This window comes from Caretta caretta, chromosome 1 (assembly GCF_965140235.1).
Source record: "Caretta caretta isolate rCarCar2 chromosome 1, rCarCar1.hap1, whole genome shotgun sequence".
Taxonomy (NCBI): Eukaryota; Metazoa; Chordata; order Testudines; family Cheloniidae; genus Caretta; species Caretta caretta.
Genome location: NC_134206.1, coordinates 34,386,219 through 34,400,438, shown reverse-complemented (window position 1 = coordinate 34,400,438; position 14,220 = coordinate 34,386,219). Strand labels below are relative to the sequence as shown.

At 39.5% G+C, this 14,220-nt stretch overlaps 1 protein-coding gene across 5 annotated transcripts in view; it reads right to left on the bottom strand.

Annotated features, from left to right (window-relative positions):
* DYNC2H1 (dynein cytoplasmic 2 heavy chain 1) overlaps window positions 1-14,220 on the bottom strand; it is a 396,411-nt gene that overhangs the window by 150,421 nt on the left and 231,770 nt on the right. For all 5 annotated transcript variants that reach the window (XR_012667749.1, XM_075127044.1, XM_075127048.1 and 2 more), the window contains 3 exons: window positions 8,740-8,900; window positions 4,202-4,327; window positions 3,350-3,460 (listed from right to left, as the gene is read on the bottom strand). Coding sequence is in view for 4 of the 5 variants with exons in the window: in XM_075127044.1 (XP_074983145.1) it covers window positions 3,350-3,460; window positions 4,202-4,327; window positions 8,740-8,900 (398 nt within the window). In the remaining variant the exon portion in view is untranslated. The remainder of the gene's footprint in view (window positions 1-3,349; window positions 3,461-4,201; window positions 4,328-8,739; window positions 8,901-14,220) is intronic.

Sequence of the window (14,220 nt, the reverse complement as noted above, 5' to 3'; positions counted from 1 at the left end):
AAGAAGAGATAAGGAAAAGAATCAGTGCAATTATATCATTGTGGAGCCTCAGTGATTTTAGAGGTGGTGGATCCAACAACACCAAGGAGCTAGAACATCAGGAAAGGGCCTAGAATCTCAGAGAGACTGTGGCTAGTGTGTTATTAAGGCACGCAACATTGGTAAGAAGGAGTCCCTACCCTAAGTGCCTAAAGTAAAAACTCCACTCAGTATGGAACTGCCAACATTTGGAATACAGAACACAGAGCCATCAGACCTTGTAATATGGAGCTGCTGGGGTCTAACTGGAGGAAAACTCCTGAGCACTGTTGGTTCAGGTGTTCCTGAGAAGAGCATCTGCTCTGTCCACTCCTTGAATTACTTCCTTTCCGTGGCACAGGACCATCTGCTGTCAGAGAAGAAGAGCTAAACAATGTAAGAAGCACCAAGGACAGCAAACTGCTGTGTTCCAGTAGGTAGCCTTAGATCACCAAAGACATCAGTGAAGCTTGCTCTGAAGATATGGTAATCCCACAGGTGCCTTGGAAGATAGCTCAATACACTGGAAGCTCTGTTTCTATTCTAGGATAGCTTGCAGCCATGAACTGACTTGGGCAATAAAGTGTGATGGCAAAAACCTGAACAGGTGCCGATGCTCGAAAGTTCTTTCCAAATTAAAGACAATGAAGTGAGCTGTAGCTCACGAAAGCTTATGCTCAAATACATTGGTTAGTCTCTAAGGTGCCACAAGTACTCCTTTTCTTTTTGCGAATACAGACTAACACGGCTGTTATTCTGAAACCTTTCCAAACTAAAGCATCAAGGGAGCCCTTCTGTGACAGATGCAGTCAAGCAATTTCCTTTCAGTGAGTACCATCAAACCATGGAGGGTAACTAATGCTCAAATATCAGCCCAGCCTTCTTAGCATCTAAGGACAGAGGGGACACCAACACCTTTAAAGCACCTCCATGGCAAAGTGTCAAAACTTGGGGTATGTCCAAGATGCCAATGCCAAGGAGCTGACTTCTGGTGGACCTTATCTACAGGTCTGACAGTTGAGATCTCACCTCTGAAGCTTGTGTGGTTAGGTACCTCACCTTCTGGCAACTATACACCAGCGTGACGTGACACCTCACGTTCTTGGCACTCTTGCAGCAAGTTTAAAGCACTGGCATGATGAGGCACCTCAGCGATATGCAATGCACCTCACTTCTATATGCTAGTGAGCTGCCTTACTCCAAAGATGCACGAGGGTGCCTTATCTGCCAATTGTTAAGGTATTAGTGCCAATGCGCTGAGGTAGGGATGCTGAGGCACTTTTCCTGACTGGTGCATCCAGGCAAAGATGCTGATGCATTAGATTGCCTATTCTACATTGCATAGCTAAATCTGAGTCTCCTTTGACTGGCATCAATGTATCCAGGCAGAGGTGTAGAAACATAGTGTCACCCCTACCCCACACTGATGTAACAAAGTTAAGGCACAGATAACCAATTGCCTGGAGCTCATACCTCAGGTCAGATATGCAGGAATGCCTCTTCTGCATGTCAGATTTCTGTGTCTTCAAGTTTCTGGGCTCAAGAGTTCCTGCAAGTCTTGACCTCAACACAGAAAGATAAAGCATCTACAGTCTCTAGATCCCTCCCAAGCCCTTAAGCAGGACAGCATGCCTTAACAACTCCAGCCAGGAGCAGAATTGGAGATTTTATTAGTCTTGTGGCAGGGACCTAAGAGTTTGCCATCCAGAAAGCATCACAGGAAACCACTTAAATGTTGTGTAGTGAGGTACTGGTGAAAGGAATTTTCATTTGAAATGAACCCTTGAAAAACAAGATAGGAGAAACACAAAAGAAAACAAAGATTCAAAAACTTAATCTACAATTTGTCTGACAAAGCAAGTGCTCTCAGTCCGGAAAGATAGACAGATACATCAAGGGCAAGCAACTGCCGTAAGCTGTCACAGGCAGATAAACTTCTAAAATGAAGGAATTTCTGTTTTCAATTGGTAGAAAAGAGCAGGAAGCGGCTGCATTGAACTGCAAATTTACTCCAGCTCAGAGAAAACAACCAAAGCTTTGAAAGAAGCTACCAGTTAAGCCTGAGACGAGAGGTTCAGCACCAATTGAAAACTGATTACTTGGCATGACTGAAAGCTAGAGAGCAATAAATGATATTGTGAAATTACCCAAAGTCAAACCGCATGTAAAAAGAGCTGAAGCAGCAAAGCAAAAGGTCTGGCAGGCGACTTCTGTGGATCCTACCTTGACTAACTGAGATTAGAAAAGAATGAACAGAAAAAGTGTTAACAGGGAGCTGTGGCACTGGCAGTTGGAGTGGAACTTATATTTTCCACCTGATGGGTTTTAGGTGAAATACACACCCTTGGGCAGAGGCTCTTAACTTTAAGTATGGCTGCCACTGTTGCCTTTTCCATTACAACGTTTTCTTGAGGCAAGAATTTAAGATATTGCAACAGGCATAAATCCCACCTATTCACATTGATTTTGGATATAAAAGTTTACGTAATTTTTGAAATTCTAAGAAGAGGAGACACCTAGAGAGTGAGAAAAACACCATCCTACCTAACAGAACCAATTCAGAAGAAAACAGTGTCTGCACTGTCAAGATTGAGTCATAGAAAGATTATCATCCCTGGATACTCTGAGAGATCACTAAATAGGAACTAAACCACCAGACTGCAGACTCAGAAAAAACATATTATGCAATATGATGTAAAGCATGATACAGAGTATCAAGAGCAGCTTATAAGGCAGGAACATTAAGAAGTTATCACTCTTGCCATAAAATATAAAAACAAAAAAGAAATTCAGAAATAAATCTTTCATTCTGTTAACTCTTCTGTTTGTGCTTATACTCTATAGAAACTTCTGTATGATCATGCATTGTTCTGAGGCAACGACATTACCCAGGCATAATAGGATGCAATAAGGATAATGTAAGAGCTGTAAGTCTGAATTTCCACATTTTTGCTTGCTTAAATCAGCTATGTTTTTAAACATATATTCAATATTGTAACCACTGGTTCACTATGCTATCTTTTAATAAAGTTAATTTTTCTAAGTCCAATTTGGGGAAAAAATCTGGAAGTCTTATAAACAACTATTTTATTTCATGGATCAGCAAGTTCTCATACACGATCATACAAATGATCACTACAAATATCCTAAGGTAAATGAATACCAATGTGTTTCATTCATATTTTAAAAAAATGACAAAATCTAAAAAAATCCCCTTATTCTGTATTACTTACAATTTGCTGAACTTCCTTCTATAAGACATATGCCTGTTTCATCTCTCATGAGTACTTGTTTGGAGCTATTCAATAAAAACGTTCCTTAGAAATCTTACCTCATATGTTATTTTCAGACTTGACTGAAGCAAAATCGGAGCAAAGTTCGGATGAACTTCAGCAGTAAGCCACAGACGAAAATTAGGCTGGGGCTGAAGAGTATTTAATTCCTATTTAAAAAAGGAGATGTACTCTATTAAAATTATGACTATTTGATTTTTCAGAACAGTAAGAGTTTAAAGGAATACTATCAACTTAAAATCATACTTCTGTTTGAAAACACCTACTGTTGTTGCAAGCAACATCTGGGATTACATTAATTGACAGAGATTGGAGAAAATCATTTTTTTCAGGTTGGTTTACTTTGTAGTTTTCACAGCACTTAGTATATAGCTATTTCACTATTACACCTTTATATCAGTTTTCCCCTGTCTGTGTGAGTCTTTCACACAACATGGAAGAGTATCTTTTTGTAAATATAGGAAAATATGATTGCAAAACAACAAAAACCAGCAGGAAGACTCAGGGGCAGGTACAGTACTTAACTAATTTAAAAAAAAAACTAGATTCTGAGCTGATGCTGTTGCTTTAAGCAGTACACATTCTCAAGCATGTATGAGTCACAATAGGACTGCTCAAATAATTAAGTACTAATTCATCATATGGGTGGCAGAATAGGGCTCTAAGGAAATAGTTCATTTTCTACAACTCAATGAAAATTAAAGTAAAAAACGCATCAAACGAGGTGTGTTTTTCTTTGATTTCAAACATGTAATCACACTGGTGACTAGGAAACCTGTAAATTTGTGTTCCAGACCCTTGTTTTCCGGTCATCAACTTTGCATACTTAGAATAGAAGTTGCCAGATGTTTCTGAAATAACGCAGATGACTCTGATGCAGTTATCCTCACCTTTTCCAAAATAGGAAGCCAAGATACAACAAGATGCAAGTTCTTCAAACAAAGCCATTCTCCATTGCGTGCACATTCTTTTAGAGTTTGAATGGCTAAGTCAGCTTGGCCTTGGCCCATGGCAACCTGCAAAAAGAAATACATTTGTATTGGGAATTTGTTATGCCTTAATATTTTGTTCAATAGTGAAAACAAAACACTAACTAGAATTCTCTGAATGTTTTGCTTTTGAAGATCCCCATTGTAGGATTAGAACAAATGGCACGAATCTCCCAAACATTGCAAACATCTGAGTGTTAGGGAGCGTACACGCATCAACACACAGAACTGAGCATTCTGGACAAGATGAAAGGGATTTGATCTAGATGGTATATCCTTTATGATCTACAGGAACCATTGGTCTAATGTAATTAAAACGGAGATAGGTCTTTGCATAAGATTGGACTGGAGCTCACTAGCCAAAATATCAAAATCGGTGCTTGGTACTGAAAGAGCTGATGGTGCTGGGTGATGGCAATGTTCTTTCCCTTTTAGGTTGACATTGTTAAGGAAAAGTTAGCACATGTGACTCCATTTTGGTTTGGGGCCCACCATTGTCTAAAAGCAAGCACATCTTGCACCAGGACGAGTGTTCCTTAGATACTGCATTCCTGTGAAAATCCTCCTCGTCTCCAGCCTGCCTTGACTCCCAGTATCTGGTTTGTGTCAGTCCCTAACTCCCTATCTCCTGGCCTTTGATGTGAGGTCTCCCATCCTGATAATAAAAGTTACTGATGCATGGCTTTAGGACCATGCTGTGTAATTAACATACTGGTTTAGCACGATAAATGCACCAAGCAGGGATAGGTGGAAGATAAGAAAAGGGTTTGTTTATTGGCTAAGGTTTCTGATGCACAAGGGCAACATGCTTTGCTAAAAAGTATATAACCTTTGTATAATCTGTATTCGGGGTCCCCCTCCTGGCTAGCAGAAGGGCACCACGCTCGAGTGTAATAAACTTGGTGTTTTTTGGGAACTCTGCAGTTGTGGACTTTGTTTATGTGCCTCAGCCTAGATTCGAACTGTGCGTGTCCTACCAGGTGTAATTCGTAGCATTTGTGTGCGTGTCCTACCAGGTGTAATTCGTAGCATTTGTGTGCGTGTCCTACCAGGTATAATTCGCAGCACTTGTGTGCGTGTCCTATCAGGTATAATTCGTAACAACATACAAATTGCTTTGTTAGACACTGAACTTCGATAGTGTGACACTGCTGGTACTGAGATTACTGATGCCACCTTTGGTAGCAAAAAAGATGGACTTGATTCTCTTCTACTCACATGGATGTAAATTAGGAATAACTATATTGAAGGTAATAGAGTTACATCAGTGTAAAACTGGTAAGGGATAGCAGAAACAAGCATCATGACAGGTTTCAGAGTAACAGCCGTGTTAGTCTGTATTCGCAAAAAGAAAAGGAGTACTTGTGGCACCTTAGAGACCAGAGAGTGAGTTTGTGTGTGGGGGGGGTGGAGGGTGAGAAAACCTGGATTTGTGCTGGAAATGGCCCAACTTGATGATCACTTTAGATAAGCTATTACCAGCAGGACAGTGGGGTGGGAGGAGGTATTGTTTCATGATCTCTGTGTGTGTATAATGTCTGCTGCAGTTTCCACGGTATGCATCCGATGAAGTGAGCTGTAGCTCACAAAAGCTCATGCTCAAATAAATTGGTTAGTCTCTAAGGTGCCACAAGTACTCCTTTTCTTTTTGCAGAAACAAGCATGTTTTCTTTCTATGAGAAGAGTGGGGAGATACAAATGACCTAACATAGGACCTTGTCTTTTTCATTTTCTTAAGAGTGCTGTCTGTTCAGCTGCTAAATAAATTAGGACTTCCAAATGGAAAATCAAAAATCTTAAACTGAACTTTCTGATGAACGATGTATGAAGACAAGATTTCCCTTTCCCCATCTCTCAGTGAAATTGCTGAGTTAGTGGAATAGGCATCTGTGTCAGATGCACTGTACGCTACTCTTAACAAATATTCCACCAAGCTTCCCTATCATCTAACAAAGACTGTCAAATAACAAGGAACTTGGTGCAAGATAGGTTAAGAAGATGCTAAAGTGCTTCTGAGGGAGCTACTAAAGTCTGTCTTGGCTTGTCACTGATGAAACAGGTAAGGGGAACCATGACTCTCTGGCTAATTCCAGTAGACAACTATTGATGGAAGAGTTGTTGTGCTTTTTATCCTTGAGTTCGAATAAATCAAAGAGTTTGAGGGCCTTCTCTTGGACTGGTGGTGCAGGGATGTCCAGTGTATAAGCCAAACATCTGATACCTTATCTTGGAATGCTTTTGAATAATCAGGAGGAGATAAGGAAAAGGTGATCAAGTTATCAGGTGAGGTGGAAGTAAATGCTAAACCCTCAGTGGTCTGTTCCCTATCTTTTACCATTGATTCAGAATTACTCTTTCAGCTTTCAGAGATGATTTACGAGATAAATAAAAAATCAGAGATTCTGTCTCCTGTGTGGAATGTTTGGGGAAGATGATTTTGGAGACTTAGTGCTTCTCTTCTAATCTTTTTAAATAGGACAACCTCCAGTAGATTTACCATAAGAATGTCACTCTTTGTCCAGATTTCAGAGTGGTAGCCATGTTAGTCTGTATCAGCAAAAAAAAAACGAGGAGTACTTGTGGCACCTTAGAGACTAACAAATTTATTTGAGCATAAGCTTTTGTCGGCTAAACCCCACTTCATTGGATGCATGCAGTGGAAAATACAGTAGGAAGATATATATATACACAGAGAACACGAACAAAGTGGTTGTTGCCATACCCACTATAAAGAGAGTGATCAGTTAAGGTGAGCTATTATCAGCAAGAGAGGAAAAAAAACCCTTTTGTAGTGATAATCAGGATGGACCATTTTGAACAGTTGACAAGAAGGTATGAGTAACAGTAGGGGGAAAAATACGCATGGGGAAATAGTTTTACTTTGTGTAATGACCCATCCACTCCCAGTCTTTATTCAAGCCTAATTTAATGGTGTCCAGTTTGCAAATTAATTCCAATTCAGCAGTTTCTTGTTGGAGTCTGTTTTTGAAGTTTTTTTGTTATAGTATTGCCACTTCTCCACCTTTTGTTGTTTTGCAATCATGTTTTCCTATATTTACAAAAAGATACTCTTCCATGTTGTGTGAAAGACGCACACAGACAGGGGACAACTGACTATAAAGATGTAATAGTGAAATAGCTATATACTAAGTGTATTCTCGATTAAAGACCTAGAAGTGGTATATATATATATATTCTTACTGTATTTTCCACTGCATGCATCCGATGAAGTGGGTTTTAGCTCATGAAAGCTTGTGCACAAATAAATTTGTTAGTCTCTAAGGTTCCACAAGTACTCCCCTTACTCTTTGTCCAGATATCATTCCAAAATGTTATATGGGATGGCCAAGAGGGAAGGAACGTTCTTGGAGCTAATCACACAGAACTAATGTCAGATGTGTCAGAAGATGAAGAGAGAGAAAGCTGCCCTTGTAGATATTAATAACAAGATGGGATCCCAGAGAGACTTGAATCTTTAGAGTATGAGAGGAGGGACAGATCACACTAGAGTTCAGTAGAGAAAAAGGTATAAATTCGAAGACTGCTGAGAGGCAAGATTAAACTGCCCCTATCCTGTTATGCTGTTATCAGAGGAGTTGTGGAAGATTGCTTCAAATCCAAAGTGGAGTACTTCATATTCAAATACCCATTGGGGACGAGTGCATCAGTTTTATGGGAAGACCTTAAAAGGTTAATTGCTGTCAGGTTACACACATATCATGGACCCAATTGTAGCTAATCTTGGTCAGCTCTAAGCAGCTAACTTTTGAAGATGAGTCCTTCTCATCCTTACTGGGCATTTTTTTAAGAGCTGCATTTAATGGTACCAAATATTCTCTGTACTTGAAACCGAGAGGCTTAGAGAAGGGTGGAGTCGTCTGTTTATTCAGATGCAATCCAGAGTCAGGCTATATTGCGCTGATGGATGGGCTGATGAGACCTGCTCTTGAAAAATGATCTTCAGACTCCTTTGTCAAATCAATTGACCTTTTGTGATTAAATGCAGTGTAGAGCAAACAACATGTGGAGACCAGTTCAGACAACATGTGGAGACCTTTTCAGCTTTCACGCAGGCAGGAAAGCATCTGTTGTGCTGGTCAGTGATAGACTTCATGCTGTCACAAAACATGCACCTCTTGAATCTAAGTGCTTCTTCAGAGAAGCCATCTTGAATGATCTACTGGGCAGACCTGAAAGAGTAAAGTACTGTACAAAAACTACTATCAGCTATCAATTAAGTAATACCTAGTTTTTAAGATTCTCAAACTATTTTACAGAATTTTTCTTAAAGAAAATGAAGATGAGTAGTACTGAACATTACTTTAAATTTCTGATTTAAGTTTTTCAGTTAAAAATAGAAATTAAAAACACTGCTATGACCATTGTAACATTTTAAACACAAACATTATATTGTATCATTTTGCATATCTGAGACCAACCTGGTGGTAGCACTCTCCATGTCTTTCCACACTGGCAAGTTCTTGTAATTCTTGAGAAGGATCAGCACCAGGAGAAATAATTATCAAGATGGGCTCAATTTCCAATGTCTCTTTATACAGACGTTTTAAATTCAGAGGTGGTGGGGACAACTCTTTTATTCCTGCAATTGGATAAATATTAAGAAAATAAAGCAACAATAAAGAATAGAATGTTCCTTAGAAATAAACTCCTTCAACTCAAAGATAAACCAGCTACATATATAGTTGGAAGAAAACATCATTTCCTAAAAGACTAAGGTTTTTTTTAAAAACTTCTGATTCATACAAAAGACCCACTTTGGTATATAAACAAGGTACTGTAATACAACAAATTCATATTGCAAAATTAAACAAAGACAAATAGGACAAAAATAATGAGGAGTCCGGTGGCACCTTAAAGACTAACAGATTTATTTAGGCATAAGCTTTCATGGGTAAAAAACCCGCACTATTATAGACTAACATGGCTACCCCTCTAATACAAATAGGACAGATGCTATTATGGATATGGGACTGCCTTAGCTGCTGTGACTGAACTTAGTGATCACAAAAATGTGCCTATGTTAGAACCACATTATTTATCCTGCAATTATCAATAGCAATCAATTGTTTACACATTTATACAGACATCACATAGGTTGGGGGGATCAAATCTGGAACCTTCAGAACTAAACAAAACAAACCACCACCACCCACGGTAACAATAGCAGGAGATAAAGAGAGATGAAATTTACTTGTAGATGATAAGCAGAAACAGCTCCCAAGTGCACCCTAACATTGGGAAAAGACTTCTTCAAAGTTCACAATCTCAGGAAATGATGATATGTGACAACTCTTTAATTGAGGCCAAAATGAAATTGCTTTGATTTCAGAGAATAACACTTCCTTGCTGAACTTTGAGAGATTGCACTTCCTTAGAGCATTCAACATTAGTATTTGATAAGGTATCATGATCTACACCACCTAGCATAGGGACTCTTCAGTTATTTGGATAGAAAATATTTGGTCTTACAATGAGAAAGATCTGGGAGCACAGGTAGAAGCACTCATGCTCTAATGACCCATCCATATGATCCAAGCACAAAATTGATGCTCCTAAACTGGATCAATGAGAAGGACAAGAGTGTTGTGTCTCCTTATCTTCCAGGTAATATACAGAAAGAGAAGAATTGGAGTAAAAGAATACAGGAAGTTTTGACATAGGCTCAGGTTAACTCCATTGTGGCAGTACCACCATACAAACCTTATGGACTTGTCTTGCTTGTGTTGAGAGCCTAAGTGATTAGGATGACCTTGTACAAGCCTGCTGCACCAGGATGAATTTCATCCATAATTTGCTGCAGCATGTCACTTTGATGTTGAGCACTTTGACCTAATTCAGCAAAGCATTTAAGTACATGCTTACAGTTATGTGTATAACTGAAGACTCACTGATGTAAAAAGGATTTAACCACATGCTTCAGTGATAATTCTGAGCTTGGCAACCATGCATTTCTCTCACACATCTTAACCACTTGAGGAAAACTGCAGTTAAGGTGAGGACACACAATAACCTTCTTAGCAAACTGGCCAGCACTTCTTAGGGAACAAACGCTCAAACTACCCGATCACCCAGTTTAGCCTACTGTTACTCTACACCAAAATACAATGCTCCAATCTAGCTCCATTCAGCTCACGTCAAGCTGGTTGACACAAAACTACATTTAATCGTGTGCATTGTAACTGGGATGATTAGACCCACACTAGTACCATGACTCCCCATGTTAAGCAACATCACTCCTCCACACATTTGTTGTGAGAGTGCTACAGCCAGAATGGTTGAGAAGATCAGGGCAAATCCGAGCCTACCACTATACACAGTCCTCTTCAACCACCCAAGAGCGCACTTGTCATCAAGGCACTCACTGTGGGCCCACTTGTCCTGCCCAGATTTCTCTGTGAAGTCTATGTGGTATGAAGAATGGTCTGCAGCTGACGTCAGAAACCAGTCTCTTATAACTATCCTGACCATATGTGTACCTGGCTATGCCACTCATCAAATCCCTTCTTAACTGATTTTGATTGGGGAAGGGTTAATATGCAGCCAGCCTGCACACGTTGGTCCAACAAAAGGATCCCTCATTCAGCTGTGGCCAAAGACAGACAATGTCACACACCGATGACTGCCCTCTGACCAGATTTGATGGTGGACTGAGGGCTCTACACTTTGCTGATGAGGCTGCTGTAAATTGGCTTTGCAAGTTCTGCATCTCATAAGAAAACTGAACTGGGCTTAAGATACTGAGGTGTTAGGTGCTACAGAAACCCTACGATGACAAATCAACAGATATGCTCCATGTCAAACATTAAACCATTTTAAAAATGTATTTGAGTTTAAACGAGTGGGGCAAATTTTTAAACATATTTACCTCATTTTAGTCTAGAAGCCTATATTCTATAGTGCTTTAAATTGTTAAAAGCAATTTTACTAGAATATACATGAAGGTCCTATAACACCAACTTTGGGCAGTCTCCCAGCTCAGGTGCCAGACAAGGCCTTGTTTGTAGCCTACCAGAGCTGCAATTGCAGGGTAAGTCCTGCTCAGCTGCTGTTGCAGCATGCTCAGTATAAGAAAATGAAAGAACAGAGGCTTATCATTGGAGTGAATCATAGAATATCAGGGATGGAAGGGACCTCAGGAGGTTATCTAGTCCAACCCCAGGCTCAAAGCAGGACCAATCCCCAATTTTTGCCCCAGTTCCCTAAACGACCCCCTCAAGGATTGAACTCACAACCCTGGGTTTAGCAGACCAATGCTCAAACCACTGAGCTATCCCTCCCTCCTCAGGGATAAGCTTTTGAAAAGCACTGTGTCAAAGTGTTTGAATTCCATATTCGACAACCACCACAATTTTCTCCTATACAGTGATTTATAGCATATGACTACTGACTGTATACTCATTTCAATTGGTTAATATTGACTGTATACTCATTTCAATTGGTTAATATTCTCCACATCTACTCATACAGAAATTCAAAAATTATAGTGAGTTACAGTCTTTCTTCCCTATAAGCTATATCAAGTTTTCAATACCTACAATAACTTAACTGGGCCTAATTATCAGTGGTAGCCCACTAATCACCACCCTTCTTGAAAAACCACTCTCTGCTTTCAATATTCAAGCCAGTTATTTTTTGATACTGATTTTTCCAACATTATCTTTCAGACCAGGAACTATGTTTTATTCTGTGTTTGTACAGTCCCTAACACAATGGAGCCTTGATCCTAACTAGGCAAACTGGGCAATAATGTAACAGAAGTAATAAGCAGTGTGAAGAACTATGAGTGCAATATGGATATATTCCTAGTTTCCTAGAGATCCCATTAGATCATGGGAATATCTCATGTCTTCGCCCTGAGTGAAGCATTCCTGTAAGATTCAGTTTTCTTCCAGCTCACAAGTAAGCGGCTGCATGACATGTACCAAAACAAAACTGGCAGAGATAATTTCAGGCTTACCAGCTTTGATAGAGTTGCTTTTAAAAACAAGAGGTTGGTAGGAACAAAGTTAAATAAATCACTGAAAAAGAACTTAAGTGACAGCTATTCATGTTCAGATGATGACAAGAAACAGAAGTACTGAGAAGGTATCTTAATTAGTAGCATCAGAATACCTTAAATGAAAGACACAAAGCTATCTCATTTCTCAAAGTGGGAGCCTATTTCTTTCCTCAGAATAGGTGAGAATTAAATGCTAAATAAGTAATAATTACCTAGGCTATTGTAATAAGCTAAAATAATTCAGTATTAACCAAAGGCAGTCTAAAACACACTGTACAAAACTCATTCATGGAACCAATCCATTTAAAGTGTACCCTCCCACCAACTTATTGTAAAAACCTTAGAAAAATATATATTTAAAAATAAAACTTAAAAAGTTAACCCATCCTGTATGTTTTCATCTTGTAAAGGAATGATGTTTGGCAAATCATTAGCCTTCAATATTATTTTATCACTTTTTGCTAATTAAATAAAACAAAAACAGCACTCCTACAATAACAGGTTTCAGAGGAACAGCCGTGTTAGTCTGTATTCGCAAAAAGAAAAGGAGTACTTGTGGCACCTTAGAGACTAACCAATTTATTTGAGCATGAGCTTTCGTGAGCTACAGCTCACTTCATCAGATGTAACATCTGATGAAGTGAGCTGTAGCTCACGAAAGCTCATGCTCAAATAAATTGGTTAGTCTCTAAGGTGCCACAAGTACTCCTTTTCTTCTTCCTACAATAACAGTTAACCTAATGGTAGACATTTCAATGATCTACCTGAACAGGAAAGAAGAAGACACCAGCCAAGGCTCCACTACGATGTTCAAGAGCTGGGAGAACCAAGGCATCCATATTCACCTGGGGTTATCAAGCTTGGCATTGTCTGCTTTTCTTCAAAATCCTTGAAACAAGGCTGTGAAAGTGGGAATAGATATTCTGTTCCCAATTCCAGAAGAAGGCATCCCAGTCCAGCACTGAAGGGTCAAAATTTTAGGGGGAAAATGTAAGGAAGCTTTGTATTATTTCTTGATGTGAGAAAAATCTATTGACTGTATGCCGTGCAGATGATAAATTCAGTGAAAAACTTCAAATGCTGTTCACCTGGGGCCAACGACGGATGGCTAAGACAATCCATTGTGACAATTTTCTTCATTTGAAGATCAGCAGCTCAGAGAAGATAATTTAATTTCTCCACAGGAACATATAGCTTTGCCTTTCAAAAGGAGTAAATTGCTTTTCATTCTTTGCTTTCCAGCAACATACACCACTTCTGTGTGATTTGTTAGCTTTGCAAAAGCCCACCCAATAGGTCCAAAAGGTTGAAGATATGCTTTTACTTTTGTTAAGACCAAGTGTCACAGCATGAAACCTTACTTTAGATGTACTCCCCGCTCCTGGAGACTGGCATCTATGGGATTTAGGGTTGGATTCCAGAGTTCTGGAGAACTACAGGCGCTGGTCAAAAAGCAGTGCAAAGACCACCACCTCAATTATTATCAGAGCTTGGAGGCAACGCAAAGGGAATCCTACTAGGACTGAAGACTGATTCACCAGTTGAGAAGGAAATTTTACATATACTATATAAGTGTGCTCAGAAAAGCAATGCCCGCACAGGTTGCACAGTGACCGAGTCAGCAAGGAACAGACCTGGTTGAGGTTGTATGGCTGCCTAGGACAGAGCAGATTCAATGTTCTAGGCCTTTTTTTTGCACCAGTCACCAGGTTGATGAGTATTCACAATAGTATCAAATTGGACTTTATCAGATTGGAGACATGTTGGTTTAGGCAACTCAGGACCCTGTCCCTATACAATCCCCAAGTGAACCAGCCCTTATGAAGCTATTTCCAAATGGATTCACTCCAATGATAAGCCTTAGCTCTATCATTTTCTTACACTGTGCCAATCACAATGG